This window comes from Gossypium raimondii, chromosome 5, assembly GCF_025698545.1.
Source record: "Gossypium raimondii isolate GPD5lz chromosome 5, ASM2569854v1, whole genome shotgun sequence".
In the NCBI taxonomy this organism is placed as follows: Eukaryota; Viridiplantae; Streptophyta; class Magnoliopsida; order Malvales; family Malvaceae; genus Gossypium; species Gossypium raimondii.
This window is the reverse complement of record NC_068569.1, coordinates 10,558,148-10,584,297: the sequence shown is the minus strand read 5'-3', so window position 1 is coordinate 10,584,297 and position 26,150 is coordinate 10,558,148. Positions and strand designations below refer to the sequence as shown.

Sequence of the window (26,150 nt, the reverse complement as noted above, 5' to 3'; positions counted from 1 at the left end):
ATTGCTTGTAATGCGACTATTGTTATATTGCATTTGTTTTTTTTACTATATATTGCGTTCCTAACTATGTGATTTATTTATTAGGAAAAACTAAAAGAAAAAAAGACGGAGTACGAAGCGATTGCTTCTAGTGATAGTTCTGTTCATCTTGAAGACATTGATAACCGGATTATTACTGAAGTTTTGGGTCCTGAAAAGTATGGTCGGGTTCGATTTCAAGGATCTTTTATCAGCCCAACCCAATATTTTGGATCCAGCTCGCACCAATACATGGCTTCGGGGAGTCAATCTCAAGCTGAAGTTCAGAGGTTAAAAGACCAGATGGCTCAGATGCAAGCGACCACATTTGAGGTTCAAAGGAAATGTGAAGAACTTCAACAACAACTTAAATCAGAGGCGGCAGCGAGGGAAGCAGATGCCGCAGCGAGAGAAGCAGCGATAGAAGCAGAGGTTCAAAAGAAATGTGAAGAACTACAGCTACGACTTCAAAAAGATGCGGCATCGAGAGAAGCAGAGCAGAGCAAAAAGTACGACGAACTTCAACAGCAACTTCAGATTATGATGAAGATGTTTCAGAAGTCGCAACTTCCGCCGTCATAGTGTATGTTGCATAAATACTTTTAACGTTTTTTGTAAAGAAAAGTCTGAAATTCACTTTTATTTATATCAATTAATATTATTTTATTCATTTAATTTGAAATATTATATAAATTTATTATTTTTGGTTAGTTTAGATCTGGTTGCTTTTGATTTGTTGTTGCAGGAGGGCTGAAAAAAACAGAAAATTTTATTTTAAAAAATTCCCAAAATTAGTGACATTTTTTAAAAAAGCGCCGCTAAAAGTCATATCAAAACAGTGGCGTTTGTGAAACAAGCGCCGCTATAGAACATTACTTTTAGAGGCGTTTTCTTCCAAAGCGCCGCTAAAGAACATGATCTTTAGTGGCGTTTTTTCCTAAGCGCCGCTAAAGAACATGATCTTTAGCGGCATTTTTTTCCTAAGCGCCGCTAAAGAACATGATCTTTAGCGTTTTTTCTAAGCTACCGCTAAAGAACATGATCTTTAGCGGTTTTTTTCTATAAGCCAAGAAAAGTTAGCGACGTTGTCGTTAGCGGTATTTTTTGTGGCGCTTCTTCAAGCACCGGAAATGGATTTAGTGGCGTTAAAAAGCGCTGCTAAAGGCCTAAAAAAACGCCGCTAAAAACCTGTTCTGGTGTAGTGATAACCCCATGTTTCTATTTATTAAATTGGATCAAATACATTTGAAAAAAAAAGGAGGACCATCTTAAAAATCAATTGTGAAAGATTATCTAAAACTTGTTTCTTAAGTTATTGTAATGAAGGGTTTTTCGTAGTATAAGCTTGTTTGTACTGCTAACCTAAAGATGAAATATTAATATTTAATTTTCAATATAATAATTTATAAATCCAAGTAAAATTAATTATTTTTATATTTTTAAGCATTAATTTTCTAATTATACAAGTACATAAATGGATTATATTTTGTTATATGTTTATACTTTTATTTAAATTTTTGATGGAATGTCACAGATTAATTGAATACTAATTTAATTGAAAAATTACTAAAATAACGCAATGGTGGAAATTTCTAAATAAAAATTAAAAATAAATCACATATTTATAATTGAACCAAATATTGATGGATACATTCATAATTTTTTTTGTTTTTGTTTCATATTTTTATACAAAATTTCTAAATAAAAATTAAAAATAAATCACATATTTATAATTGAACCAAATATTGATGGATACATTCATAATTTTTTTGGTAAATATATATTCATAAATATTTGATCACTCTACATACAAATTAATTGAGAATTAAATTTTTGTAAATATATGTTTTCAATAGTGAGTATGGTATAATTTAATATATTATATGATACGGCTTTGTAGTTGCACAATGTTGGATGCTTATTTAGGAAGAAAAAGGAAATTTTGTTGATGGTCCGCCCTTTACGCGGCTTTTGGTGCTTTCGTCCCGTTTTCCCTAATTCTTAACGAAGAAGGAACAGGAGAAAGACAGCAAAAGAAAATCTTCAACCCTAAAAGGTCAAATCTTTCTCTGCGAACAAACAAAGACTCTAGCCATGGGAAACACCGAGAAGCTCCTGAACCAGATCATGGAACTCAAATTCACGTCCAAATCCCTGCAGCGCCAGGCCAGGAAGTGCGAGAAGGACGAGAAATCTGAGAAATTGAAGGTCAAGAAGGCCATCGAGAAAGGTAACATGGACGGAGCTCGTATCTACGCCGAGAACGCTATTCGGAAGCGCACTGAGCAGATGAACTACCTCCGCCTCGCGTCGCGCCTCGATGCTGTGGTTGCCAGGCTCGATACCCAGGCTAAGATGACCACCATTAATAAATCCATGGCTAATATCGTCAAGTCTCTCGAATCTTCCTTGAACACAGGTTATTTCTCCGTCAATATCTTTTTAAGATTCTGATCACCTTATCCTATTTACTTTTACGATAAATTGTTATTCACGAAAATTTAGTGTAAAAAAATTGAAGGGGGGGGGGGAAGGCAATTTTTCGGCAATTCTCTTTTGGGCTAAATTGGCCCTAAGTAAAAAGATTGTCTAGATATTAGTCTAAAATAAATTCCTATGTGAATATGATGAAATTTGATTTTTTTTTTTCATTGTTGCAGGCAATTTGCAGAAGATGTCAGAGACAATGGATCAATTTGAGAAGCAGTTTGTGAATATGGAGGTCCAGGCAGAATTTATGGAGAGTGCTATGGCTGGTTCCACTTCATTGTCCACACCAGAAGGTGAGGTCAACAGCTTGATGCAGCAAGTTGCTGATGACTATGGCTTGGAGGTCTCTGTTGGGTTGCCACAACCTGGTGCTCATGCTGTGTCGACCAAGACAGAGGAGAAGGTTGATGAGGATGATTTGTCGAGGCGGCTTGCAGAGCTTAAGGCTAGAGGTTAGAGAAATGATGGAATTGATTTGGATGATCTTGTGATATATAATAGTACTATGATGTTTGGGATTGTAAGTGCTGGTTGAAACAATCTTATTCCATATGTAAATTTGTCTGAATTGGGTTTCCCTTTATAATTTTAAATGCTGCATTTGTTTCAGATAAGTTAGCGCTTAGTGTGAATTTTAGCTGTCAAAATTATCGCCTGAATCCCTGTAATAATTTGGTGTGTGGTATGATTGGATCTCCTTGCATGCATTACTAGAGGTTTACATGTATGATGTTGGTCTTCGTGGTCATGTTGTTTGATAGTTTGAGCTTAATGAGGTATTTATGCATGCGAGGGTTGATAAGCGGTTTAATCTTTTCCTGCACATCAAGTCAATGGATTAGGTTAATTCTGCTGAGCTTAAGCATGCATTTTTGGATGACCCCTGTTTGGTCGACTGATGATCTTTCATTTACATGTTTCTGCTTAATGTAGATGATCGTGTGATTTTCTTTTCTCATTGGGCATGTGAACACACAGAGTTACTTAAGAGTGATGTTTAATAAGTAGTGTGCTAATTGTGGATATTGATAAACTGAATTTATCATTGAGGTTTACATGAATTAATTGTAAGGTTCCAGTTCCCTGACTTGTACCCGTTATATTTCCCGGTATTATCAATGTGTATATATATGTTGATATCATGCCCAAGTTCTTCCGTATTGTGTGCTAAGTAGGCCATTTCTATAGTTTCGAGATCAAAGATGAAGGTAAATCATAAAAATAGAAAAAATTGTTTGAGTTGATATTGAGCTGATCCATGCCGCCAACCTACACATAGAATTTCCATATACAAGTTAACTACATATTCAATATCATTCAACACTAGATGATGTATTTGGAACAAAGAATGTTCATTATTCTCATTCTATTATGGGCATCATTTTACATTTGCAAATCACTGCAACAAATCCAGAGCTTACTTTAATTGATTATTCATGCCATTATTCTAAGGTAATGGTAAAAGTGGGGTCGAATTTGGAAAAAATTATGAGCTTTAATCACTAGCACATCATATCCAAGAATCGCTCAAGTCTGTTTATTCAGCGGTAAATAAGCGGTATTAAACAAATTGTGAGTGCAATAAAATAAAGTCAAAATGATAACAATCGTCTCACTAAATTTCCTATGAGATTATTGGACTTTATTTTAACAAAAATATTAAAGACCCAATGATTAAAAAAAAAAAGGTAACATGTTTGAGAACAACTAAGAACTGCATCTACACCTATGTAGAAGTTATAAACTAAAATCCATATTCTAGTCCTATCATATTCAATCAAACATTAGTCTACCCTTGAGGCCTTGACTAACATGCTTGCTGTGCTTCCAACTTAATCTAAAACAATTAATTTTGAACTTGGATTTAGATGACCTCAGCCAAGCAATCCATTCAGATTTACTTTTGCCATTGACAAGGTTCTCAGTTTCAACGTTATCTAGTAAGTGCCGCCAGCATTTGTTACCGGAAGCATTGTATGTGCAGCAGCTGGGATCCTTCTCTCTTGTTATTAGTTTCTTACACACTAGCTGTAACAACGGGAAAAAAAAGTTGTACAAGTAGAAGTAACTAAAGGATCCAGTTCCAGAAAACAAGGTTATTATTCACCAGAGATTCATTATATGAGTGCATTCATGTAGAAACCTTTAACCGCAAAGGACAACATACCTTGGGGAGCCTGCTTCTGGAAGTTGACAATGATGATAGTGTCAATGGACGCCATGTTCGTAAAATATAATCTAAAAGATCCTCAAGATTTACTGATGATTTCACCACATCAAGTTTGAGATCGTAGACTTGCGGAAGAAAAATTCCCTTTGGCCTTTCATAAATGACGATATTCTTGATATAAGGATGACAAGCAAAATAGCAGAAATTTGTGAGGGTGTTAAATGTGAATAATAACAAAACAATATAAAAAGTAAAATCGAAAAAGGAAGATACCTTATCAGAGCGGACCACCAATTTCAAACCTCTACTGTAATCAAACATATCAAGAAATCCTTGCAATCTAGCAAACCAAGGGGTGTGGTTATCTTCGTTGCTTAATCGAGGTTCACCTTGTCCTGATGGTTTAAAATAAAGCTTGGCTTCTTTTAAACTCGAAGGATTCAAGGAAATAAAAGGCATCTTCTCACCTTTGTATTCGAATGAACGAAGGTTTGGGCTAATAATATCAGCCTCTTCTAGTTGCTTGCATTCTCTCAAGATAAGTGTTTTAAGCTTGTAGCTCGATATTGTAATATTTTTCAAGAAATTACACTTGCTTAAGACCAACTTCTCAAGGGCAGGGAAACAAGATAGATGATTTTGAAAAGATTCATCCTTCAGTGTTGCATCTTCCAATGTCAAACTCTTAAGGGCGTTGCATGTGGATAGGTCAATTTTGTAGGACCTATATTTCACCACAACATACCAAAATGTTTCAAGATTTGGTGCTTGAAGGTTAACTTCTTTCAGCTCAGAGCAAGTGTGCAAATCACTCCTTTTAAGTTTAGGAAGATTTGAAACCTTAAAAACTTTTAACCCAGTAGCATAGATTAGTCTGAAATCCTCAAGCAGAGGGCAGGCGCGGATCAGATTCTCAATCATCTGCTCATTGACACGGAGCTTTCCAAGACACAGTTTTTGCAGATTAGAAAGATTTAGATCATTACAAGGTCCCAACTTACACCCATTAACCCTTAATGCAGTTATCGTTCTGGCAGCAAAGACACATTGAGGTAAACTGTAGCCTTTACGCAAATCCAATGGCATAGCGAGATCTAACTCTTTGATATTGTTTCTTATTGCCAGATCAATCCACTGGTCAACATGAGTAGTAAGTTCAGATTTTCCGAGTTTGTCCTTCAGAAGATGTTTTTAAACCACTCAGCTGTCCAATGATTTTCCGTTGATCGAAGACTAAACTTGAAAAAGAAGTCCATATGTCTCTCCATCTCTTTGACAGAATGCAGGTTCTAGCTGTGACTTTGTTACTGTTGGTGCAACAATAGAATCAAGCAGACTCAGCAAGTATCTTGTCGAGTAAGCCTCGAAACTTGCTGAGCAAACAAACAATTTCGAGTTAAAGAAAGAAGAAAATAAGCTGGGGAAATTTGAGAGAAAAATTGATGAACAAAAACTGATTTGATTCATACATAAAACAATGGCTTGAAGCCAGTACATAACTCAAGCATAAGGCTTGTCAAAATCAACAAGAAATTACCTACCTCCACTAATTACATAGAAACTTGAAATCTTAGCTTGTAAACTTATACAAAAGTGTGTTTACAGCTCATACATAAGCTAATTACATCAATCAGAAAGCTAACTTAGTTAGAAATGAACTAACACTCATTTCATCAACTAAATATAACAAAATGAACAAAATGAGCTTGCATCGTGACCCTTGCATCTGCTCCACTTTGCTTGGTCTTCATGGCTCAGATGGAATCGAGTGTTGGCTTCATGTGACCAACTTCAACACTCCTCCTTGGTTAGCATGGTGCAAACACCTAATTTTCTTCTTAAATGCTCAAACCTTGTGACATTAAGGGCTTTAGTCAAAATGTCTGCAAGTCGGTCCTCTGAATTGCAAGTGAATTAGCTTCACTTCCGAGCTTGCTCCATTTCTCGAACAACATATAGCTTAATGCTAAAATGCTTTGTTCTTCCATGGAACATGGATTTTTGGCAATTGCAACAAGAGATTGATTGTCACGAAGATCTCTGTTGCTTCCCTTTGATCCATATTCAAATCACCAGATTTTCCTAAGCCAAATGGCTTGGTTGATAAGACTTGTCGCCGCCACATACTCGCTTCAAAGCAGAGATTGTGCCACCGGACTTTGCTTCTTCGAGCTCCAGCAGAACATAGTGAACCAAGGTTGAAAGCATACCCCGAGGTGCTTTTCATGTCATCTATCGATCCAGCCAGTCACTATCGGTGTACCCAACTAGATTTAGATTTCCTTTCTCTTTGTACCTTAAGCCATAGTCCAAAGTGCCTTTGACATATCTCGAGCACTCTTTTGGCGACTGAAAATGCTTCTCATTGCAACAATGCAAGAACCTTGAGAGCAATCCTACAAAGATACATTATGTCCGGTCTAGTGGCGATCAAGTATAGCAAACAACCAACTAGACTCAGTAGGTAGTTTCACATACCTTCTCAAAATTTCCTTGGCTCGATAGTTTTTCTCCAATGAGAAGCAGTGTTTTAGTTGGTTTGTTGTTTTGCATGGAGAACTTGGTCGAATCTTTGTGGCAAAGCTCTTCTGACTTAAAAATATCCCATTCGTGCTTGAGTCACCTTCATTCCAAGAAAATAGGACATCTCCCCAAGATCGGACATTTCAAACACCTCTTGCATCTTGGTCTTGAAATTAACCAAGATCGCCGATCTCCTCCTGTCACCAAGAAGTCATCAACATATAGGGACACAATGAGTTGTGTTTGTGTCCCTTGCTTCTTGACATACTGATGTTGGCTCACTCTTGCTTCGATTGAATCCCGGATCAGTCAAGTAGCCATCGATTCTCACTGCACTGTGCCCTTGGAGCTGTTTTAAGCCATATAGGGCCTTCTTCAATTTGTAGACCATATGCTCTCTCCGGCTATTTCAAACCCTTGTGGTTGTTCAACATAGATGTCTTCATCTAAAAACCATTCGAAAGGTGATTTCACATCGAGTTGATGAATTTTCCATTCGATTTGGGTGCTAAGGCAATCAATGATCGATGGTGTCGAGCACGCCATTGGTGCAAAGGTCTCTGTGTAGTCCAAGCCATACCTCTGATGAACCCTTGACAACCAACCTTGCTTTCGGTTTGTTCAAGGTACCATCAACATTTTGCTTGGCTTTGTACACCCATTTCACCCCAATCACCTTCCTTTTGGTGGCTTTTCAACCAATTCCAGTGTCCGGTTCTTCTCAATCATGCCGATCTCCTCACCATTGCTCGCTTCCACTCTTCTTGAGCTTCACCTCTTCAAAGTTACTTGGTTCACTATGGCTATATGAGCCCTTTCATAAATCTCGGTCATTGATCTTGTTCCTCCGACCGGTTCATCATCAATGTCCATTTCAGAACACTTTGTTCGCTCACTTGGTTTGTTGTAAGTTCTTGAAACTTCCTCGTGTTCATGCCTTTCCCGGCCCAACATGACCTTTCATCAAATACCACATCCTCGCCATCGATACTTTGTTTGTTGAAGGATCCAAGATCCTATAGCCTTTCTTAACAAAGGTCTTGTAGCCCACCGAAGACCGTGTCGAGCCCTTTCGGACAATTTGTCCCTTTTAACAAGCGGTACATGTGTGTAACATATGCATCCAAAGACCTTCAGATGAGCCGGTGATGGCTTGAAGCCAAACCAGCCTCGAATGGAGTCTTCGATCCAAAGCCTTGGTTGGAAGTCTATTCGAATGTATGTTGCAAGTGTTATCGCTTACGCCCATAGTGCTTTAGGCGATTCTTCGAATCATTAAGCACCGCCATATCCATTAAGCTCCTATTCTTCCTTTCACTTACACCATTCGTTGAGGTGTATAAGTGTTGGTAAGTGGTGTTTGATGCCCGCCTTATCACGAAGGCTTGAACCGAGTGAGGTGTACTCGGTCCCATTATCGACCTTATGGTCTTGACTTTGACTGCTTCGTCTCAAAGAGCAATTTTAAACTTCCAAAACACAGTGGCCACTTCTGATTTCTGTTTTAAGAAATAAAGCCAGCAATATCTAGAGAAATCATCAACAAACAAGATGAAGTACTGTTTCCACTTAGTGACTCGATCCTCATAGGGCCACACACATCATGTGCACCAGTTGGAGTTTTCAGAGGCTCTCCGGGCTTGATTCATGGAAATGGCAATCGGCTGCTTTTCCTAGTGACACACTTCACACACATCATCATGGTTCACCGAGTTGATGAAGTTTTCACCAGTCTTCTCGACCATTCGCCATCGATCTGAAGTTGGCATGTCCCAGCCTTTGATGCCACAACTTAGATTCATCTGATGTGGCTGTGTAGGCAATGTCTGACTTCTTTGTCCAGTCAACCACAAAGCTCTTATCAGCCATAGGGACTGCCATCAGTTTGGATCCACTTGGATCACTGATTTGGCACTGCTTGTCCTTGAACACCACAGAGTAACCTTTCTCCAGCAATTGAGCTATGCTGAGTAGGTTTCTGTCAATTTCAGGCACCAGGAGCACATTTGAGATCATTTTGGCACCTGTGGGAGTGCATATCAGCACATCACCTTTGCCTTCAGCTTGAATAAAGTGCCCATTACCAATTTTGACTTTGGTTCTACAGTTTCTGTCTAAAGACTTGAAGATTGCAGCATCAGGTGTCATGTGATTGGTGCATCCACTGTCTAGGAGCCAACCAGATGAGAGCCTTTCCTGAGCAGCTGAGCATGACACAGCAAAGACTTGCTCCTCTTGGTCACTGTCCTCCTTAGCTACTCGAGCCTCAGCTTTCATCTGTTGAGACTGGTTCAGTCTTGTTTTGGTCTTGCTCTTGCAAACTCTCTCAACATGACCCTTCTTCTTACAATGCTGACACACAAGATCCGGATTGAACCAAGATTTTTCTTCGGATGACCACCCTTCTGCAGTGCTTGCAAGTTTGACCTTCTCTTCTCAAACATCATTCTTTGGCTTGTCTCTCCAGCCTTCTTGCCTTTGTAGGCGTGATTTGTCCTTGCTTGAAAGGCACCTTCTTGATGCTCTTCCGTCTACTTGCTCTCTCTCGCTCTTGAGCATATAGAGCATTGATCAACTCGGTCGGGAAATGGTGGATGATCCTTGAGTCCTCGAGAGATGAGATTTTGCCTCATACCTCTCAGCAGAGTTGCTATTACTTTCTCCACTATCCTAGCTTCATTAAACCGCTCTCCAAGGAGCTCGATGCTATTAACCACGCCATAATTCGCCGAATATTGCTTGACAGTTTCTTCTTCTTTCATCTTTAAATTCTCAAATCTCTCCTCAAATTCAAGAATCATTCTTCGCTTTGTCCTCTCTGTCCTTGAAACTCTTCTTGCAACTTATCCCAGGCCTGTTTTGGTGATTCACAGGCCATAATCCTTGTGAAAATCACATCTGACACTGAGTTCTGAATGCAAGACATGGCCTTGTGCCTTTTGGTCCTCTCATCAGCATGCTGCCTGATCTGAGCCACTGTTGGATTGCCTCTAAGTGGTTCTGGTTCAACATCTGAGTTGACCACCTCCCACAGATCATAAGCCTGCAGGTAAGTCTTCATTTTGACCACCCATATGTGATAGCCTTCTCCATTGAATACTTGAGGTGCAGCTGGTGAAAAGCTTGATGAAGCCATGGATTTGTATAACAGGTCCCTTAAGAAATAAGCTCTAGATACCAATTGTTGGTGCAACAATAGAATCAAGCAGACTCAGCAAGTATCTTGTCGAGTAAGCCTCGAAACTTGCTGAGCAAACAAACAATTTCGAGTTAAAGAAAGAAGAAAATAAGCTGGGGAAATTTGAGAGAAAAATTGATGAACAAAAACTGATTTGATTCATACATAAAACAATGGCTTGAAGCCAGTACATAACTCAAGCATAAGGCTTGTCAAAATCAACAAGAAATTACCTACCTCCACTAATTACATAGAAACTTGAAATCTTAGCTTGTAAACTTATACAAAAGTGTGTTTACAGCTCATACATAAGCTAATTACATCAATCAGAAAGCTAACTTAGTTAGAAATGAACTAACACTCATTTCATCAACTAAATATAACAAAATGAACAAAATGAGCTTGCATCAGCAGCCCTTGCATCTGTTCCAGCTTTGCTTGGTCTTCATGGCCTGTATGGAATCGAGTGTTGGCTTCATGCTGACCAACTTCAACAGTTACAACGCAGGCGACCCATGATCTGATGGATAATATGATCAGGCAATTGTGAGATATAATCCACACTGTCAGCTCTTTGCTCCATGTTCTCGGTATCTATCTCGATTCCCTTCCTTCTAGGCCTAGTACTCCCACTAAGGATGTTTAAATCCTCTCTCTTTCGCTTTTTTTTAGAACCGGATCGTGACATTCAATCAGCAAATTCTGTTCTCTCAGTCACTGTGACGGAATTATTTTTTTTCTTTCTTTCTTTCCATATGGTTTCTTCCTCAGAGGCTTCTGCACAACAATTCTATGTAAAAACAAATTGATCCGCTATCGAGGAATCCATGGAGGTTGCCATACATTGATGAAGGGAGTTTCTTCCCAACTTTGGACAATAAATTTGATTGAAAGAGCCAAAATTAACCGAAGTATGAACAAGAAGATCTAAGAATGAATGCACAGATAAAATTTCAGTACACTACCAAAGGGAAAAATTTTCCCAGGATGGAACCTGAAGTTCTTGTATAATTTGAGAGCCTGTTCTCAATGGTTGAACTTAAATGTGCATGATCAAAAGTTCTTAAGGTTCACTTGCAGATTAGTTCTAAAACGAAAACTCAGTTCACTTTGCTAAATTCTGCTTTTCTACATATATCATCCACTTGAAAATTGCATATTTATGTAATTGAGAAAATTCTCAAATTGCTATCAGAGTGAGAGCTCTAAGATTGCTACATGATTTTCCATTTAGATTGAAGAATGCTAAGATAACTAATTTTTTAATTGCAACAGAATTAATCAGCCTTACTAAACCAGACATAAAAATAGTTTATTTTAAAGCTAGTTTTGTTAAACCAGATAGAAGATTTTTATTGAGGAGGTGGTAAGTATCAAGAGAGAATAATACCGGTTTATCCAAAGAAACAGTAGTAACTTGTTGGTCGGCAAGTCCTGACATGAAAAAGGTAGAGCATAGAATGGTGGAAAATTTACAAGAGAATCAAACAGAAAGTAACATAATTTACAGGGAAAAGAAAAGCAGGGAATGGTGGAAATTTTACCTGGCTTAGCCAAAGCTTTCAAGAACCGCTACGAGAAGAGTCAACGCAATGGTTCATTCACAATTGGGCCTAGGGTGGGGTTATTTTATTTTGATAATAGCGGTAGCGTTTATTTATGCATCATATTGGATAAATAGATTTTGTATTTTTTAATTTTTTAAGAAATAAAACAATATTTGATCCTTACATTTCGTAATTTTTTTCAATTTAATCTTGAATTATATAATTTTTAAAAAAAAATCTAAAACATAATAAATTATAAAAATGTTATCAATTAAAGAAAACCGTTCGTCCACTGGACTCCGGATTGATAATGTTTTGGATTCGATTCAATTGGTTTAATAAATTATTTTTTTTAAATCAAAGGATTGGTTTAATAATTTAATTGTATTGAAAAGGAGATTTTATCGTTTCGAAGCCTAATTACTCCCTTTGAAACAGTAGCAGAGGAGAAATTTGTAGCATCGGAAGATTCATTCGCGGAGGTCTGTGTTTTAATCATGGATTCCAATAGATTTAACATCTCCTTCTTCAATCCCTTCTCAAAAAGGATCCTTTTTTTTTCGTCTCATTTTTAATTACCGAAACTCCTCCTGCATGTGTGAATTGGTATCCAACAGTTGTATTTTCATGTTCTTCATTGAACTCATCGAATTAGTTCTCTGAAATCCCCAACAAGTTTCTTGAGCTTTTTGATTGATTGGATGGGGGTATTAGGAGGAAGGTACTTGAGAAATCTGAATTGGGATATGAGGGTTACTGGCATTGTTGGCTTCGTCGGGAGTGGTAAACCTCCTTTTGTTGCTATAAGGGTGGACATGGATGCTCTGGCTATGCAGGTTTAAGTAATTTTATTGTCTGCTTTTTAACGACTGCTGCTGTATGTCTTTGAGCTTAATATTTCATTCCTCCATTGAATTTCTATTACTTTAGCATGTTTAACAATGATGCTGGTATGAACTTGGTTTTTGCAAACCAGCAAGCATGATTCAAGTTAAACCCTGGAACATCCTGATGTTTTCCCATTCTTTTTTTTTTTTGTTCTTCCATTACTTCATTCTATCCTTTGCTACTTGTGCATATTAAAGGGCTAAGAAAGATATCACAAAGAACTATTCCTTTCTATTGACATTCTACGTCTCAGCACACTCGCACAATGTTGGAATTTTGTGAAACTTAACAAAGCATGGAAAATTGCAAGGGAATGGTGCTTTGAATGTCATTCCAGATTCAGTCACAATCGGTGGGACTTTCCGAGCATTTTCAGAAGAAAATTTAGCACAACTTAAGCAGCGAATCCAGGAGGTATATAAGTTGGACGTTTTATGAGCCATTTCGCAAATCGATCAGCAATTCATTTTTTAAGTCACCAAAGTTAAAGAAAAGAAAAGCCTTGTAACCAACTAAAGGTTTTGAAAGAGGTTCACAAGTTACCATTTTCTAGATTTCCTGTATTTTGAAGATAATACTACTTAGAGCCACTGCATATAGGTGCAATGCAACTGCTGATTTCAATTAAAAAGAGAATCCAGCTACCGATTTCCCTCCAACTGTAAACAACAAGGACTTGCACAAGCACTTCTGGGAAGTTGCAGGGGATATGCTTGGTGCTGACAAAGTTATAGACATGCAGCCAGTGATGGGATCCGAGGATTTTGCATTTTACCAAGAGGAAATTCCAGCGTATCATTCTTCATGCCTGGTGTGCAAGATGTGACCAAACCGCTGCTCGTAACAGTCTACTCTCCCTACCTTATGATCAATGAAGATGTTCTTCCTTATGGTGCTGCATTTCATGCATCATTGGCTATGAGGATCCGCAATGGGATTGACACTTTTAATAATGCTGCTTAGGATACAACCTTCTTCATTCAAGTTCATCAACATCAGTGCTCCAAATAACGAGTTGCCATCTAAAAAATAAAGTGTGTAAACTATATGATCATTGTACCAATTCAGTTGGTAATACCCGGAAAAGGAGCTTCAAGAAAGTCGCATAAATTGGAGCAAAAAAAATCAAAAGCAGTAATGAACGAATCATACCAGTTCAATAGTTGGAAAATATTATATCCTGAATCCTGAGAAGAAGTTCAATGGCTACTTCTTTGAACATAAACACCATCGAGTCTGATGTTCGGAATGCGAGAGATGTTGGGCCACTCTTTTTGGCAGTATTCTGCAAGAACAGGGCACCAATCAACGCTCAGTTCCTTTAGGCTTGTCAATCCAAGAAGGTAGTGCGGCAAAGCCTTTAACTTCCCGCAACTCTGAAGGTCCAAGGACTGAAGCTGTGGCATGATTGCGTTATCCATTTCTGCAACTCCTGTAGATGGGATTTCACAATTAATCCAGTGTTTCCACTTTACCATGTTTGAGAAGCGAAGAGATTTCAAATTTGGGAAGGCAATCATAGGTGATGAAGATGAAGGAGTTGATGTTTGCCCCTCTTCTTTTCTTAATCCCAGAAATTCCTCCCCCACTTTCTTCACTCCGTTCATGTTTGATATTTGGAGTGATTCTAAGGAAGGCAGTTCTCCTAAGGGAGGCAAAAGAGTCCAGTTTCTGCAATTGCCGAGTGTTAAATGCCTCAGCTGGGCCAATGCTGATGAGTTCAGCCAACTGGGGAACAAGATGGGTCCATTGAAGCACCTTATCTCTAACCTTTCCACGTTACCAGGTGGCTGTAAGGCTTCAAGAATCATATCTTCGAGACACATTCTCGCAGTACTGGAATCAAAGTTCAGAGTCAAACCGAAGAGGTCTTTCTTGTTATGCAGTTTTGCTTTTCTACCCTCAGTCACATCTCCTGCATTTCCCAATCCTTGTATCTTTAAATCCCCTCGAAGGTAACTCAAGTTGGCCAAATCTCCAAGGGTAAATGTTTTGTTGCCATTGCAACCATCACTCACCACTACCTCCTTTAATGACCGAAGGCATGTTAGTCTTCGCATTCCTTTAGGCATGGATCTCAACCCGAACGTCTCCCAATTATCAAGGTGCCTCAAATTCAGAAGCTTTCCAATCCCAGAAGGGAGTTTTTGAAGTCTTCGACACCGCGTTAGGTCTAAAGTCTGTAGATTATACAAATCACACAAGGTTTCTGGCGATTCTAGCAGATCATGGTTATTGCTGAGCTTCAGGTATCTCAAATTTATCAATTTCACTATCTCTTTTGGTAATTCTTTAATCGAACCCCAACTCAAGTCCAAACTCCTTAGGCATTTCAATTGATCAAATAACTTAGGCAAAGCTCTGCTGATCGAACTGTTTTTGTTATATGACTTGATTAAGAGGCTACGAAGCCTTTCAACGTTGTAAATGTAAGAAGGAAATGGACTCTCCTTCTCAAGCACCATAACCAGATGACGAAGATTTCCATTGTAAGAGTCTATCCTTGAAGGCTCTTTTACAACTTCCATTGCCAGCATAAGACATTCATTTTTGGTCAAAAACTGTGCAAAATCGTGCACTATATCATGCATTTTGCATTTCATGACACTGTTGTTGTTTTCATCTTTTTGGAAGTCTTGAAAGAAGGAGCGCATGGCTAAGTCATCAAAGCATTCTTCACCAATGAGCTCCATCTCTTTATGTAACATTCCCCTGAAGAAACCTTGGGCCATCCACAATTTGATCAACTTATCTTTCTCTATCACTGAATCTTTTATAAACAGCGCACAATATGCAAAGCACTGCCTCAAGGTTGAAGGCAAATCATAGTAGCTCAATAACAGGGGAGGGAAAAGACCTTTCTCTACTTCTTCAAGTTCCCATAGCTCGCTGTCCAACACACTCTGCCACTGTTCTTTGGACTTTTTGAACCGTAAGAGTCCCCCAAGAACCTTTGCAGCAAGCGGCAAGCCCTTGCATTTTTTTGCTATCTTCTTTCCAATTTCCTCCAAACCTTTGCGGTCCCCACCAGGTCTTCCGAATAATGCAACCTGACTGAACAATGACCAACATTCCTCCTCATACAGTTGCCCCAACGGGAACAGCATCGTGCTCTCCATGATTTTCGCAACATTCTCCTTACGTGTGGTGATCAAGACCTTGCTTCCCGGAGTTACGCACTTGAGAGAGTGTTTCAATGATTCCCACTTCGTGGGATCTTCGGTCCACACATCATCCAAAACGAGAAGGAACTTCTTCCTCTCGATTGATAGATGTATCTTCTGTAACAAACTCTCTAGTTCAGCCACACTGGGGGCCTCTCCGGTTAAAGCTTCAAGAATGGCTTTGGCAACTCTAATCTCATCAAAAGGATCCGAGACGCACACCCATATTCTTTTCTCAAAGAATGCTTTCACCTCCTGGTCATTGTAGGCTAATTGGGCAAGAGTTGTTTTCCCGATCCCTCCCATTCCAACCACAGAGATGATAGGAAGGCCTTGTTGTTGACTATTTTCGAAGAGCAACGTACGAATTATAGCATTCTTTTCTTGGTCTCTACCATAAATTTCGGACACATCTATAAACGAGGTAGTAACTGGCCGCTCAGGTTCTCCACTGCCCCTATTTAATTCAAAACTGAACATATCTTTTTCTATGGCAATCGCTTGGAATCTTTTATTCAAATCCCTTATGTTGACAGCGAAATCATGATGAAGAACAATTTTGCGGAAAAAAAAGCACGGGGATGGCATACAAAAACAAACCTTGTTGTTTGGAACTTGGAATTTAAGAACAAAGGTGTTCCAGTCATCAATCAGATCATCCATGTCATATGAGGTGGCTTTAAGCTTTTCCAACCAGAGTTTAACAGCTGCCTCCTTAACTTGCCGTTTCTCCGCATCCATCAACACTGCTTGGAGAGTCTGGAGAGTTGTTTTCAGCTTCTGGGCTTCTTTCCTTACATCCACAACAAGGGTCACCTCTTTCTCAATGTCTCGGTAAACAACGGCTGTTAGCTGCTGCAAAACTGCTGAAACAAGTGCATCGGCCATGGCTTTGGGATCAGAAACTAGAGAAATGGTTGGTTTGGATGGAAATGTTGAGTATCCGTTTGGGGTTTTACTTTTTAGGTTTGGTAGTGTTTGCCTTAGTTTTTCCTCGAACTTTGCTGGAAATGTTGAGTATCCGTTTGGGGTTTTACTTTTTAGCTTTGATAGTGTTTGCCTTTGTTTTTCCTCGAACTTTGCTTACTTTAGATAAAACCAAAATTCCAGTCGGTAATGCACTGGTTTTGACTTCTCCACATCCTACATTAAATAGCTTGACGCTAATATTCTCCAAAATCATGAGGTAGCTTTTCAAAATTTACTTGCTCTTTTATTTCATTCCCTACAAAACTAAAAAAAAAAAAGTCTCTGAGATATGATTAATACAAGAATGAACATAATGATTGGGTATGCTCAAGTTTTTGTGACCGATGGCAACTATTTTGGAGCACGTGCAAGACTTAACTCGCGAAATTGATTAAAAATTTAATTAAGATAAATTCACTTATTAATTAATAGTATAAGTATGGTGAGTAAAATATCATTCCAACGAAAGTTAAAAATGTTAATAATTACCGTATTTTTATCATTTAATCGAATAATTCGAATGATTGATTAAAATTAAAATTAACTAAATTAATTAACTAGCGAACACGATAAAGAACAAAACACGAAATTAATCAATTAACAACCAAAAAGGAAAACAATACCCCAATTAAAAATTCTCCTAGATTTCATCATCACTATCAATCTAAATTACACAATTTTTTACTTAGTATCTTAATCAGTAGAAATCTTTAAATTATACTAATATCTCTTTCGAGCATAAGAACAATTGACTTTGATCAATTAAATTTTCTTTCTAATTAAAACTTCTATTATCGCATTAACTCTGCTATGGATTCCCCTATTAGATTTGACCCTAATTCAATAGATTTATATCATCATATTTTTAGGATTGCATGCAACTCCACTCAAGTAAGTAATATTTACTCTTAAATAGGATCGATTCAACCTCCGATTTAAGCACATCAAACACGAATAAATAATTTAGAAATATCAAATCAAGAATTAAGCACACATAATCGAGAACAAGAAGCTAAATATTTATTGCATAAAATAAAAATTAAACGACATAATCCATCATAGAGTCTATCTCTCCTAGGTATTTAAAAAATTAGTTCATGCTTGAAAATAAAACATCTAATATACAGTATAATCAAAAAAAAGAAATTCATTATAACTTCCTAAGAAATCAATTAAGAATCTTCAATCTTGACGGAAATCTGTTTTAAAGTCAGTTTCAATGGTACTTTTTGAGTTATTTTCTTGAATATTCTCTGACGACTCTCTCCTATCTTCTTGTTTTTGTCATATATACGCCTTAGAATGTCCAAACAACCTAAAAATCGCGATTTTTCACAATTCGGGGTGAAATCCCATGAAACCGACATAGCCTACCACACGCTTGTAAGGTCTAGACGTGTGGAATGGCTTAGCCCGTGTGGCTTTTGTAGCTTGCTCTAACACCCCAGTTTTCGCTTGTTTTTCATTCCTTTTACTTCCAAGTGCTTTCTTAAGCATTAAAACATGAATTTAAAATATTAGGAGCATAAAATTTACAATTAACATTAAATAATTACCCAAAAACACGTTTATAACGAGGTTAAAACATATTACTTTTAACACTATTAAAACCAGCGACATTTAATAACGAGTTTAGCTTTACACAAATTTGGGTTTGGTGGCCAGAGAGATGAAGTAAACACCATGGAAGCTGGATGGCAGGTGAGTTTTTTTCCCATGGAAAATTTCTCATTCATATCATAACCCTTCCCTTGTTTTGAATCACTTTGGCCTGGCTTATTAACTTACTATAATCACATTGGACAGTAAGTTTACTTGATTCCTCCTGTGTGTACCTCGAACATCTTGTTAAATGATCAAACTATCACGGTTCATATTGTTTGGGAATGTTTAGAGTGATGGCTATCAAAGAACCGGTTGCTATAACCTTGAATGTCCTGGATTTGTGCAAACCAGCAATAAGTAGGGTCTTGGTGGGAAGATAGAACCTGTTTCCACTTATGCAGGCGAGCAAATTGAGATGAGCATTTATATACACTAGGTAAAACACATTTTCTTGTTCAAGGCTATTGCTGTTTACTCAGTTTTTTTAGGTCGAAAGTTGTTTTTCGTTAGATTAGTCATTTCCAAACATAAAATGACCCAATGGAAAACGTTTCAGGACAACCAAAGTGGAAACTAGTGGCTGAGGATACAGGAAATAGATTTAGGTTACTGGCCAGGTTCAATCTTCAACAGATTATCTGACAGAGGAATAACTTGGGGTGGGGAGATTGTTAATTACAGATTACTAGGCCCTCACACCTCTACTCAAAAGGGAAGCGGCCATTTTCCATTAAGGCTTTAAGAGAGCAAGTTATTTCGGAATCATTAGGTACATGAATGAGTCTGGAGCTATAAAAGATGCTGAAAATGTTCTTCCAAATGTGACAAATCCTGAACGCTATGATTTACAAATGGGAAACCTCAACAACTTTGGTACCCATTTCTTTTATGGTGGCCCTGGATATTCTGACAAGTGCTTGTAGAGCCGTCGCAAATCAATAAAATTGATGCATAATTTCCATTTGTATGCTTAAAAGTTTGTTCTAACCATCCTTTTCAATAATCCCAAGTCCTAGCTTCATGAATCCAGGTGGTTGGATTTTATAATTGTACGTTCTATTGTTCATGGGCAATCAAGAAATTCTAGGTCTGGGCAATATTTCAACTTCAATGTGAACATGAAACCGACTTCTAAGATTGCAGAGCATTCAAAGCACTCAGGTGTCTGAGGCAGAAGTTTTTGAAGCACAGACTTGCAATCCTTGATAATTCCAGGATTTCGGTGTAGTACATGCTTGATATATGATTTCCTAACACGGCCAGTATTTGCAGCAAAAACTGCATGTTTGGAAAAGCCTGTTGACCATAAAATGCAACTTTTCAACCTTAAGTTGCCTATGTACATGTTATTAGCATATAAGAGTTAAAGATAGATAAACATCAAATATTTGACGAAGAGTTGGCAGTCCGTGTGAAGTAGGTCATATTAGATACAAAATCTAATCTTAATGTTTTCTTTCTTCTTGTATAGACTGGAAGATCCGAGCTGCTGATTCGGTTGCTAATTTGCGGTTATGCGGTACAACCTTAATTACCCGTGTTTGCTGCCCACTAGTTTCAGCTTTGTGAGTACATGCCTGAGTTGTGGGTTTGGTTGGAAAAAGAGGAAGTGCATCCCCTTTTGTCCTCTCAGAGGGACTACTTGCTGTACTTGCCTGTATTTCGCTCTCTTTCGACGCAGGCAGTTTTGTAACACAAAATGAGATCGCTTGACTCATCTGACTTGACATGTTGCATGAACTCTGTTGAGCTATGGTGAAGTTCACATCACCTGTTGATAATCGATTGCCCATTGATTTGACTCCAGTAAACGGGCTCATCTGCTCAACTACTGAGCCGGAAACCGATGGATTCCTAACTGGCGTGCCGTAATGTGGAAAATAGGTCTGACCTATGGGAGGGTTGCCAGGGAGAATCCCAAATCCCTGCTGGTGAGAAGCAGAAACACCATAAGTTGAGCTCAGAAAGTCCCCACCTCCCGTGGCTAGGTTCAGAGGACCACAGCTGCCATAAACCGGTGCCAAGATACCTGCAGTTGGAGGACAAGGCCCTGCGTATGGCTTGTAGACAAGTCCCTCGGAAGGAGACATTACAGGAACTAACCACTGACTTCCAGGTGGAGAAAAACCCCAAGGAGATGATGATCCGGTATTCGTGGCCGTTGATGTTGACAAGACATTTCCTGAGTAAGGCCCATATTTTGGTCGCTGTGTAAGAAGTCCTTTGTTGGTATCACCATTGGCAGAAGGATGGGGAAGCTTTGCAATTGCATTCTCATCTGCATATTCAATGCCAATATTTGGTTTTTGAGAACGATCTCTGATTTTAACAATCAATGGAGGTTCAGAAACATTGTCAGATGGCAACTTCTTGAATGGAGAAACATCTAAAGATAGTTTGCCCATATAATAGGTATCTTCAAGCAATATCTTTGGTGACCCAGCAATCAACCTCTGAACCTGTGATTCAAATGAATGCAAAATTCAAATTTGTTTTCTCCAATCAAAGAAACAAAGAAACCAGTGCAAGGTAATTTAGTTTTTTATTTTACACGGATGGGGTAAGAAACCAAAAAAAAAAAACATAATTTGCTGAAATGCCTAGCAAGTCCAAAATACATTGATCTGTTTACCTTTATTAATCTATGCAACTCGAAGACTTGCATGGCAAAGATTCTTTGTTGGCTGAAAATAGTGACAATTCACAGCAAAAAAGAGCAGTTACATATAAAAGACATAAAAGTTGAACCGAAATTACTTGAAATGACATGAACAGCGATATGTCAACCATTTAAAAAACGGTATGACCGAAGGGTATCTGCAGGGTACACACCTAGTCAACAATTTCTTATCATGAACTGAAAGACACCATGCACATACTACAAAACTTTCACAATTCTTAGAGTTCATTGTCTCCAATTTGCAAAAGCAGGGTAATGGAGTCTGCGTTGATTTATAGAGAAAGCTAATGAAAGTGACTTAAAATGCAGCTGTGTAGAACAAAATTCAACATTCCACATACTTCTGATGTTCATTAGCAGAGGTGCATGCACGTAACAACAGAAGTGGGATACTTACTCGATAATAGCTCTTCGTACTTTCCAGAAATGCTTTTGACCTATTATTCCCACAATATCATCAGGGCACATATTCAAACAAGATACAGACTCCATCATGGAGGTACTTGGGACCTTATTATGTCTGTTTAGACCCCTGACTTGCGTTGTCCCAGGATTATTTTCTTCATGAGTTTTATATCTGGTTTCAAGCGCATTCAGACTGCCATTATCAACTCCAAGTGATTGTCTGGAGCATGACTTGTTTCTCACATTGGAAGCATTTTCCAGAGATCTGCCAGATTCATGATGCAACCAAGTATTTGCATGAACCTCACCGTTTAGTATATCCACTGAGCTGATTTTGTTTTCTTTGTTACAGGAATTATGGGGACGTTTTAACGATTTTGAGTTCTTCATTTTGGTTGACAGGTTGGATGATGTATCAGCCAGGTCTTGATTGCTTCGAAACAATCTTCCATTCTCCTCAGCTTGGTTCTCAACATATCTTTTAGACTTTGAACCTACAGAAATTTCATTAGCACTTTGAAGTTGCATTGAAGAACTCAAGTTCAATTCAGGGAAACGTTCCTGATCTTCACCGTGCTTATTGCAACTGCAGCTTCGATCTATTCCGGACAGAACAGAGGTAGGAACCCTAAGGTCATCATCATGCCCTAGCTTCCTAGGAGAAAATTTCTTTAAGTTGGAGAAGTGGGGAGATAGAAATGTACTTTTACAAACTGCAGGAGTTGATGGAGTGGTATCCAAACTATGGTAATCAGTAGCTTTGGGGAATTGATTATGTTGATTTTCTTTTGTGCTACTTATTTTAGCCCCATGGATGGAATAGGAATGGAACTTCTCAGCCAAACTTGAAGGTTCATGGGAGTTTTCGAATGGCATAAACATACTACTTTCATTACCTTCACCCTACAAATATGAATAACCTTCTGATTAAGAAAGGAAGAAAACTATTGCATCATATGGTTTAAGAAAAATCAGCAAACTTACATGTCTTGATGATATTGAAGGAACCAAGCTGTTGGTATTATTTGGTGGAAGTGGGAGTGCTGAGTTGAACCGTTGGGAAGGGATACTGAGTTGCTCATAGAGAGCCATTTTGTTCCGTGGAGGTGCCTTTGGCCCCCCTTTCTCTGTATCATTCACATGAAGCCTAGGAAACATTGGACTCATCACCTTTGCCTCATCTTTTCTTCTTCTCATCATCATTTCAAAGCCCTTAACTCACCTCACCATCAAAACAGTAATCCTTCTTCAATCCGAGCTCAATAAAGAACAAAGCTTTGATCACTCGATGGCAACTAAAATTTTCTCAAGGAAACACAATCAGACAGAATCATAAATCTTTGGCTTTGGCTTTGGATTAATTCAAGAAGACTTGAGAACTCTACCCATCCAAAGATCTTTTCACTGAAAACTCATGGAAACTGCTTTAGAAACAGGAGTTTTTGCTAATATCCAGAACCAAAACACCCGAAAATGAATTTGCTCCAAAAATCAGTAACACACAAATTTTCACCAATATCTATCCTCTTACTATAATAATAATAAAAAACCCTGACTTACTCTTACTATAATAATAATAATAATAATAAACCCTGACTTTTAACTCAAACTCATATCCAACGCCACCACCACCACAATATAACATTCGACATTCCTTTTCTTTTTACAACAAAGGAACAAAGCCTATTCGTAAAAGTTCATTAAAAAAAGAAAAAAGGGAATATTTCCAATAAAAAGTAATAAAAACAAACAAATAAAAGCAGTATATATCAAATAGAAAGCAGAAAAAAACAATGGGGAAGAAGGAAGATAGATTCTTCTGCTAGAGAAGAAGGGTTGCCCTGGAATTCCACAGGATAAGGATCTTTTCTCTCTTATCACCCAAAGCAAAAAGCTTTAATCACTGCCATGGAAATCGATTAAAAGAAGTATAGACTAAAAAGAAAGAAGGCAATTTTGTAAATTGTGGGTCCAAACTCCTTAAACAATTAATTCACCCTTTGGCCCCTTACCCTTACCCCACACTTCTCTCTATCTTCCTTTCCTCATATAACCCATTTTCTCCATTACCAGACAACAATAAAGATCCTCCACGTCACCTGGCATGTATGATATGTCATGTCTTCATTGGGTATTCAGTACATGAAAAAGGCAAAAGAATTTTCACGAAAAACAAAAACAGATTATTAAATTTAAAAGAAGCAAATCCCAAGGAGGTAAAAAACATGAAAAAGTGACTGAGTTCCTTCCTTGACATGTGAGTAATTAACGAAGTGGTTTGCCTTTTAATGGCCACATGTTATTTGTTCTTTTCAAAAATCTTGGCCAATCTTTTAACTAAACATCCGTTAAAGATCGTCTCTTTTCGAGCATATGTTTTTTTGTTTTTTACCTTATTTTTCTCTCATGCTTTTGTTTTTGTAAAACTGGGGGGTAGGTTGCGGGGTGTCCCTTTTCGTGTGGGAGATTGGGCCGTGGATTACACGTACTAATTATAGTGGGTTGGGTGGGCAAATCAAAAATAAATGGTGTGGCGTGAAGTTCACGCTCTCATTTGGAGTTTGGGGTTAAAATATGATCTCTGCTATTAAGGATAGATATTTCACAACTCGGTTGAGGAACAAAGATTATCTTTGACTTGCTTTGGCTTGGGCTGATTAATTAATAAATATTTTACCTTTCAGAAAAAATTAATAATTATTTTTTCCAAGTCTAATCATCATTATTTTATTTCATATAAATCATAATAAAACATCATATTTATTAAAATATAAATTTATTTTTATTTAGATTATTATATAAATTGTGATATAGAAATGTATTTATTATATATGTAAATTAGTTTAAATTCTATATGATTATATATTTTAAAACGTATAACAACATACATTTTTTTAGGACTTTACTAATATAATTAGAGTTACAATTATAAATAAAATGCAAATTACAAATAATCAATTAAAATTGAAATTAACTTAATACGAAACATAATAATGTTATTAAATAAGACCTACAAATGAATATAATAAGACATAAACCTAAAATTATTCGAGAAGAAATTAACATATGGTATTTATTAATGGTGGAATTTGAACATGTCACTCAACATCTTATAACATCAACTTTTACTAGTATATGTCATTTGCAACATGGAACTCTTATTTATTTATAAAACATAAAATTTTAAAATCAAATTGAGTCAAGCCCAATTAATTTCTCATTTATTTATTTAGTTTAAGATTTTTTTAAAAATTAAAATATTTGTATTCTTTATCCTTAAAAATCTCAAATAAACTAATTTTAAGTTTAAAGTTTGAAGAAGAATGAACACTCAACTCTTAACTTTCATCGATTGAATCTTAGTTCGATTAGTATGAACATTATTGTCAATACATGAAGACATGAGTGCGAGTGTGAGTGTGTTGAAGCACATTATCCTCCTATTTATGAGTTAGGAGGGGTTATGGGTAGTTTTAAACATTGTGTAAAAAGAAGAAGAAGATATAATCTGAACCGAGATTGTAAAAAAAAAAAAAATAAAACTTTCAAACCCATCACAATTACCTGCTTTTTTTTTAATCCGAGTTTAGCATTTGGTGGTAAGAAGTAACAAGGCAATAAGCTTTTAATATTTAACCCAAGTCGGTAAACAATATTAATTTTCATTTCACAATTTTATTTATTTATTTATTCAAGGTGAAGAACAAATAAATTTAGGTGATGGTATATTGATTTATATGGGTATTGTTATTTATTTAGTATATTATGTCAATGTTTTTCCATTTTAATAGATTATTTATAATTGACTTTAATATTTTATTTGGATTCCGCCCACATATAATTAAATAAAGGTTGTGGTTAATTATTTAATTGTCACATGCATTACACTTTAATTCAACATAAAATTGAATCAATTAGGTCTATACCTAACAACGTACAACTCTCAATTTCTTTATATGTTTTGCACATTACTAATTTTCTTTTAAAAAACGGAACTCTTCTTTGACCCTTTAAAAGTGCTCTCTATCAAAGTTTAAGATTTTTCTTAAAATGGAAATTTACATTTTCATGCTTACCAGCAACCGCTCATAAAATATAATTTGTATTTTGAATATAATTTATTCCTGAGCCATAGCTACATAATTGAATCTCATCTGATAGGGCCATAAAAGTTTAATAATTAAAATTTTAGTCTGATTGGAATGCTAAGATTGAGGTTGGGAAATTTTAAAGTGGGTTTTCTTCCAAGTTTGTTTTTGTGATGAGCTCTTAGTAGAAGCTTGACCAACATAAAATAACCCCCAATCAGAATTTGTTTTTGGTATCATAAATTAGAGGAAGCTTTCATATATACCTCTGCTTATAACCTTGAACTGATGAATGAGATAGCATTTTTACTGCTGCTTCAGTGTCATCCAAGTATCCACGGAAAACGGTACCGAATCCTCCTTTCCCGAGAATTCTCTCCAAGTTGTTACTCATTCTCTGCACCTCAGCAAACGTGAACCGCCTA

At 37.2% G+C, this 26,150-nt stretch overlaps 4 protein-coding genes and 2 long non-coding RNA genes across 8 annotated transcripts; 2 read left to right on the top strand and 4 right to left on the bottom strand.

The window, feature by feature from the left end:
• Positions 1-1,931: 1,931 nt before the first annotated feature.
• LOC105769785 (ESCRT-related protein CHMP1B) lies at positions 1,932-3,122 on the top strand. The gene is made up of 2 exons (XM_012590646.2): positions 1,932-2,437; positions 2,679-3,122. Exons 1-2 carry the CDS (start codon positions 2,113-2,115, stop codon positions 2,963-2,965), a joined length of 612 nt encoding a protein of 203 aa, XP_012446100.1. The 5' UTR covers positions 1,932-2,112; the 3' UTR covers positions 2,966-3,122.
• Positions 3,123-4,023: 901 nt separating this feature from the next.
• Positions 4,024-5,980, bottom strand: LOC105769784 (uncharacterized). 2 transcript variants are annotated; one of them, XM_012590645.2, is made up of 3 exons: positions 4,952-5,980; positions 4,676-4,849; positions 4,024-4,536 (listed from the first exon to the last, which is right to left on the bottom strand). In XM_012590645.2, the coding sequence occupies exons 1-3, from the start codon at positions 5,762-5,764 to the stop codon at positions 4,282-4,284; spliced, it is 1,242 nt and encodes a 413-aa protein (XP_012446099.1). In that variant the 5' UTR covers positions 5,765-5,980; the 3' UTR covers positions 4,024-4,281. The 2 variants fall into 2 exon arrangements, with proteins under 2 accessions (XP_012446099.1, XP_012446098.1); XM_012590644.2 differs by having other exon boundaries at positions 4,676-5,980.
• Positions 5,981-10,514: 4,534 nt separating this feature from the next.
• On the bottom strand, positions 10,515-12,018 carry LOC128041284 (uncharacterized). Of its 2 annotated transcripts, XR_008196025.1 has the most exons (3): positions 11,924-12,018; positions 11,770-11,813; positions 10,515-11,156 (listed from the first exon to the last, which is right to left on the bottom strand). It is a non-coding gene; the product is annotated as an uncharacterized LOC128041284 (long non-coding RNA). The 2 variants fall into 2 exon arrangements; XR_008196026.1 differs by having other exon boundaries at positions 10,515-11,813.
• A 1,280-nt stretch (positions 12,019-13,298) lies between these two features.
• On the bottom strand, positions 13,299-16,866 carry LOC105770860 (putative disease resistance protein RGA3). Its single transcript, XM_012592213.2, has 2 exons — positions 13,967-16,866; positions 13,299-13,836 (listed from the first exon to the last, which is right to left on the bottom strand). Exon 1 carries the CDS (start codon positions 16,864-16,866, stop codon positions 14,014-14,016), a length of 2,853 nt encoding a protein of 950 aa, XP_012447667.1. The 3' UTR covers positions 13,299-13,836; positions 13,967-14,013.
• Positions 16,262-17,113, top strand: LOC128041327 (uncharacterized). The gene is made up of 2 exons (XR_008196151.1): positions 16,262-16,402; positions 16,515-17,113. It is a non-coding gene; the product is annotated as an uncharacterized LOC128041327 (long non-coding RNA).
• A 2,738-nt stretch (positions 17,114-19,851) lies between these two features.
• On the bottom strand, positions 19,852-23,703 carry LOC105770020 (protein HEADING DATE 3B). The gene is made up of 4 exons (XM_012591052.2): positions 22,622-23,703; positions 21,630-22,540; positions 21,185-21,236; positions 19,852-21,011 (listed from the first exon to the last, which is right to left on the bottom strand). The coding sequence occupies exons 1-4, from the start codon at positions 22,838-22,840 to the stop codon at positions 19,998-20,000; spliced, it is 2,196 nt and encodes a 731-aa protein (XP_012446506.1). The 5' UTR covers positions 22,841-23,703; the 3' UTR covers positions 19,852-19,997.
• Between the last annotated feature and the right edge of the window lie 2,447 nt (positions 23,704-26,150).